Genomic DNA, 6,451 nt, shown 5'->3' with positions numbered 1-6,451 from the left:
TATTGGGCTTACAAAGGAGCAGCTCAGAGGTTAATTTAGCTACCTACCCGGTCTTGTCGAGCTACTTGAGTTACCTGGCTGCTATGTGGGATATTGGTTGGAGATCTTCTATGCTACAATATGGATCTCACCTACTAGAGAACGCATGTGTTACATGTTTGAGGAGGAGGCACACACTTTGTACAGGGAGGACATAGTTTGGGCTCTTTGAGTTGAGCTTTGCGGCGACAGACTTCACGAGCTGTGTCACCCTCTGGTCAGACCTCCTAGGCAGAGGTAGGGTACTCATATTGCGCCACTGAGCTCTGAACTGGTTAGTATCTGCTTTAGACTGCCATTTAGTCACACCTCACCACGACACCCATTTGACCCATATCGATCACTCATGCTATACATGAGATCTTGAGGCGGATGATACTTCCCCGTTCTGGCTACCGTGAGGCTATCTCCACGCTGCAGCAATGGGTTCTAAGTTACATTCTACACGGACAGGCTTTTGACATAGTGGACTTTTTGTTGTGCGAGGTTGAGGATACTGTTGCAGATGGCATGAAGGTTGGCAGAAGACTCTCGTACGCACACTACTTGAGCTATATTCTTGCTCGTGCAGGTCCTGAGGCTGGTTCACAGTTCGACACCTTGCGCAGGTCCTGTACTGCCTTCCCAGCTTAGAGACCTGCCAAGGTGAGTGATAGGTGACAAAGTCATCGAGCTACCATGATTGTACAATAGGGTTGGATAGAGGAGCAGAGGCAGTAGGCAGCCGCAGAGGACACTGAACTCCATTCAGCTGAGCACCAGTCAGGCTTGGAGGGTTTTCTACGGATCGAGTACTTGTCAGACGACTCCTCCGATGAGGAATATATACCAGATGTACCTCTTCCTAGCAGACCTCATGACCATGAGGCAGGTGGCTCTGGCTCTCATCAGTTCCAGCAATAGAGGCACCAGCTCCTAGTCAGCCTCCACCAGCCACAGAGGCACCTGAAATCTTGCCTGATGTTCGGGCTCTGCCGTAGTCTATTAGTTAGATGTCACAGATGTTCTTTGCTCTTCACACCCGACAGACTTAGCAATAGCAGGAACACCTTGAGACCATCAGGGCTATACAATAGCAGCAGTCTCGGACGCTTGAGTAGTTCGAGCACAGTCAATGGCAAAGCAACCACAAGTTTCGCTTTCTTTGTGAGAGGCTCGGGGTGGCACCTCCTCTAGATATTCCTCCTATTGGTGCCCCGATCACTTTGCAACCCTCACAATAGCTGTTGCAGACCTCTTAGGGCTTTTAGTTGCCCCAGCAGGACCCCCTGCATTCTCACCTTTATGGCCCATGCCGTCTCCCGGTGGTTCCCAGCCGAGATCGTCAGAGTTTTCACCTCTACCATATATTTCGACGAGTTTTGGTACTCCAGGGTCCATGTTGCTTGGCGATTTCTCTGCTCCGTACTTGACGGCGTCAGCTTCAGAGTCAGCTTTTGTGTCTCTCTGACCCTCGACAGTTTCACGGTCTCTTGGGTTCTCTTACAGTGAGCTGGCAGGGTTGTTTGCACCTCCACTTGTCACTATGACTCCAATGGACCCTTTAGTAGCTTCAGCTCCACCTCCAGCTTCCAGGTCTTTACCAGTTTAGGAGGTTGGGAGCAAGATAGTAGCCAGATAGCTCACCACCACACTCGGTACCTCAACTACTACAGAGTCGACCATTGTCACTACAGAGATTACCACAGCGGCTGCTGCCTCCATTTTAGTTGCTCCCGAGACACAGACAGTCACCACACCTTCCTCAGAGTCAGATCCAGTTGGTGCTGCTCATCATCTTTCGACTCCGTCTCCCAAGGACTTGCCTGCACACCCTCCTCCAGCTTCTGACGCTTAGTCCTTTTGGTGCTTGACTCCAAAGGGGGAGAGAGTGAGAGATGAGAGTCAGGGGGAGATTTTGGTAGCATAGGCTTTTGGATCTTTTGTTGTGCTACTCATGCATCATGTTTACTTTCATGCACTTGTATATATTGCTTTGCTACCGTTGTGTGACACGGCTTGCGCTTATTTTGTATATCTTATGCCATGTCTTTCGTTGGTTGCGCATGTGCTTTATCTTATATTCTTTATCATACGCGTTGTTGGACTTGATTTGCATGAACTTGACTAACATTTTTCACTTATCTCAAACAAGGTCATGTACTTCAAGTATGTTTTTCCTCACAATTTCTCTCTTATATCTTATTTGAGGAAGTGTTGTCATCAATCACCAAAAAGGAGGAGATTGAAGGAGCATCTAGACCCCTAATTTGATTTGACAATTAATGACAACATGATCATTGCGACTAATGTGTGTTTTGCAGTGGCATTCAATAAGTTATTGCAATGATGGGCTTTCATGGTATTCTTTTCCCCCATCATGTGATTGAAATTGTATCAGTTCAAAGGACTAGCGAGAAGGCAAAGGACAAGCTAGTTCTAGGTGTCGTTTGGTGTTGAGAGACGCTTGGATTAGTATAGGTATTTTATTTTCCTTTGACCATACTATAAAGAGGGGCGAAGAGTAGTAGCTTGACCTAGAAGAGTCCTTGAGTTGAGTGGATGCACACTTGTGAAACTAGGCACTAGGTAGCTCAGTTGATGCCCAGGGATGTGAAGAAGAAGTGTGAAAACTCAAAGAAGTTGAATTGGATGAGTTTCAAACTATTAGGAAGTATATGTGTATATTAGGATGTATTTATCCTTTCCTTGTACTCCAAGCCATATTGGCAATATATATACAGAGGTCACCCCCCTCATTGCGGTGTGTGGTGTTTCCCATCTACTTCTCTACATGGTATCACGAGACTAGATCGTGGGCCTCCTCTCCTCTCCCTACGCCTCCCCCCTGTCCTACACAAAACCCTAGGCGGTAGCCCCCCGCCCCCCCTCCGCTACACCTCCCTGTCCGGCGTGCCCCCTCCCTGTCATGCGCCATGGCCACCCTCTCCTCCGCTGACTCCTCTGTGTTCGGCGACACCACAACTCCTTCTGCTGCCCCTGTGCCACCTCCTGTCCCGTCCTCTGCTGCTGACGGTGGCACCTCTGTGCCACCACCTAGCACCGGCGGCCTCTAGCGGCGCACCCCAAGCTCCTTCTACCGGCGACACACCCGGCAATGGCGGCGGCGGCTTCATCCTGTTCAGGACTCTCAGCTTGTCCTGAACCTCCTCCGCGGCAGGTGGTGAGTTTGCTTGGGCTTGGCCCAATTTTTAGATTTATTTGGTTCAATCAAAGAGTAGGAAAATATATGCGACCTGAATTAAAGATAAACATGAGCCCGTTCATCAAGAGATCGAGAGGATGTGAAGATGGTACGGCCAGAGTAAGAATTTTCTGAACATTTGATTTAGGATTTTGAGAATTGGATTTGAGTTTTGGGAGGGCTAAGATTGCATCGGACCTAGGCATGTTGGAAAACACTTTAAATCTATTTTAGCACTCAAAACACTATGCAATCGACATGAATACAACAACCAAATTTTTATAACCAATGATTATTTAATTTGTATTCATAAAAGAACTTTATTTTGGAATAGCTTCACACTCTTGCTAATTAATTCTAACAAATTCTAGATTATTTTTAAATTCATAACAAAAGTAAAACTAGGGTGTTACAGTGATCCACTTTCTATCATGTTAATTACAACTACAACTTATGCATAATCTAGGCTTGCTCTAGATTTGTTATAACTTGCTCATATCTGTTATCTATCTATTCATGCTTATGCTTTGCTTAATCTTTTATCATTACAACTTTAATCTTGTTACTTAATACTAAGTTGAAATAGTTCTTGCTTATTTATTCCATGAATTGATACTTTTTGGGGGAGTACTCTAAGGGAAGAGATACAATTGATCTGTGTGCATGCAATTCATATTTGGTATCTCTAAGTGGCACCAACAACTCCTACTTGTCCAAATGGCAATTTGTACATGGTATATCACACTATGTAATGGATTATAGCCTGCAGACAATGTCATCTATATGTGTGCAACACAAATTTTGACTTGCCAGTTGTCCGGGAGATAATAACACATGTAGTGTCATCTGGCCTATAGCTCATGGTACGTTAAAGACCGCGGTGGCACTCACCATGTGGGCTGCGCATTCAAATTTATTGGAGTTTTTTATTCAAGCATGGCTAGTATGTTTTACTAGCATATGAGGTTTTCCTTTTTCTATATGTAGCTTAAAAGGGTACTATAGGGGAAAAATTAGCAAGATATCATTATACTAATGTTCAAAAAGAGACAATCATAGTCAAATCATAGGATAGGACATGCTTGTCCAAAAGTAAATTAATATGTGGCATCACACACCATCGTGGTCTATGGCTGGCGACATCTACATGACACATACAATGCAACATTTGACTTGCTGCCGAGATAGATGAGCCGGCATGCCTGCATCGACATTTGGCGTCTAGCTTATGATTCCTTGTGGACCGTTGTGGTGCCACTAGCCACCCGGCTGGCTGGGCTGCACAAGTCTTTCCACTTGGACGATAGCGGGCTGCATGCATGCGTCTTCTAGTCAACACGCATGTATTGATTCATGTCATCTGGTGGCTATTTATCACCTCTCCTCAGCATGCTCATGATTGCACCAACTTATTTTGTTTTTTGGTGATGCTTTGTCCAGAACAATATATATTCACACCCACAAGTAGAGCTATGAATTCTAAAAGCTTTGCAATGTAGATTTTTTTTTTCTATAGTATTACTATGGGTACATAATTGCTTGCTTGCTACCACTGACAGTAATGCATGCAAACTGGTAGAGTGATGGTGAATCCTTGCGAACACAAGTGATACCTAGACGTGCCAATGAAGCTCATGCCATGGATCTATAATGTGCTCGGATGCACAAATGATCCATGAATTCCTTGGCTGGTAAAATCCCTTCCTTTCCATGCAAGTGAAGGCTTGCCACTTAACTTTTGGAGATGCATAGATGCTCATTGAACAGATTGATGGAGCTAAAACAACAACAACGTTACCATGCATCCATTAACACTTTGGTGCAAAAGCTTATGGTGTAGCTGGCAAGCCTGTGCAGGCAATGCATCATTTATGTGCAGTCATTGTCCACGTGTCTGGCATGCCGTCACCACGTGGTCGTGGCCAGCCACACTTGTGCCCTGACTGTTCGATTGGCCTGCGCAGGCCTCAACCTCACCTCTTTTTAAAACCCAGCGCCCATAGCCAAATGACTCACACCTACACAAGATAGGCAATAGGACCAGAGAGCTGCTATGGCGTTCATGGCGAAGCACAAGGAGGTGGCTGCTGAGACTAGCGAAGCCCTGGAACAACAGTTCCGGCCCATCGTGCCTAGGCCCATGGCACCGTCGCCTCCGCCATTGCCTATCGGCGCCACGGTAAGAAGCATCCAATGGAAGGCGCAGAAGCGCAGCCGACAAGACTATAGTGTGCCCTCTCCAGTGTCAAAGAGGGAGAGGGATGCGATGTCTTACCCTCCGCCTCCGGTCTTGTGGGCCACTGGGGATGTTGAGGCACCCATGTTGTTGGGGGGATGGTGCATGCCTGAGATTTATCTTCCAAGTTGTGAAGAGAATCTCCGGAGACTTTCCCTTGTGGGGTCTTCCACTTCATCATGGGCACCATCGCTGGATGCAGAGCAGATATTCTCTGTAGAACACGACTTGATCTCAAAGTTGCAGGTGCCTAAGGTCATCAAGCCCCATCCCACTCGCCCCAAGCGCACCACCATCCGCATCGAACGCAGCAACATCATTGACTCCACCAACTTGTTGGTGGAAGTGGTTGTGTCCAAGAAGACACCAAGGGAAGTGGAGGCTGAGCTGGCGTTGCCCAATGCACTCCCAGCTATTGTATCGGGCTGCAACAGTAACTGCGTCCACCTAACAAACGACGCGTACAAGGAGATGGTGGGCCAACCACTATGCCCATGGCTCAACTCCTTGCTAGGGGCCGGCGCGCCGAGGAGGATCAATGGTGAGGTGGTCCTGTACGTGCAAACGTTTAGCACCGTGTCATGCTTGCAAAGTACTTGGTGCGCCTTCCCATGCACCGCAAGGATCTCGTGGGAAGATGAGGATGCCACCGTGTTTCTTACTGTTCCATGTGCCATTGAGCGTGTGACTGGTAACTCTGATGACTATTGCTTCATTTGGAGGTTTGACTGCAAGAGAAAATCCATCATGTACTCCATTGCATAACAACTAGAATGCTCTTACCATCCATGCTTCCATCACATGCATGGGTTGTTATGGTATGCCAATGGATGGAAGCTACCGGGCTAGAGGTGTAATAGCTGTTGATTGCATGTCTATGAAATTAATAATGTGCGTGCATGTACTTGGATTTTCATCATAATTTGGCTAATAGCGGAGAAACGCAAATTGCGAGGAAGGTTTAAATTTTGTGAGAAACATTATTGCCTAAA

At 46.6% G+C, this 6,451-nt stretch overlaps 1 protein-coding gene across 1 annotated transcript; it reads left to right on the top strand.

Annotated features, from left to right (window-relative positions):
• Positions 1-5,276: 5,276 nt before the first annotated feature.
• On the top strand, positions 5,277-6,224 carry LOC117835566 (uncharacterized). Its single transcript, XM_034714922.1, has one exon. The coding sequence runs from the start codon at positions 5,277-5,279 to the stop codon at positions 6,222-6,224; it is 948 nt and encodes a 315-aa protein (XP_034570813.1).
• The last annotated feature ends 227 nt before the right edge of the window (positions 6,225-6,451 follow it).

The sequence above is a fragment of the Setaria viridis genome, chromosome 9 (assembly GCF_005286985.2).
Source record: "Setaria viridis chromosome 9, Setaria_viridis_v4.0, whole genome shotgun sequence".
Taxonomy (NCBI): Eukaryota; Viridiplantae; Streptophyta; class Magnoliopsida; order Poales; family Poaceae; genus Setaria; species Setaria viridis.
Note: the sequence above shows the minus strand (reverse complement) of the source record. Positions and strands in the feature narration are given on the sequence as shown.

Bases quoted from the DNA above. Each gene is read 5' to 3' on its own strand.
- LOC117835566 (XM_034714922.1), top strand. From the start codon at position 5,277: ATGGCGTTCATGGCGAAGCACAAGGAGGTGGCTGCTGAGACTAGCGAA.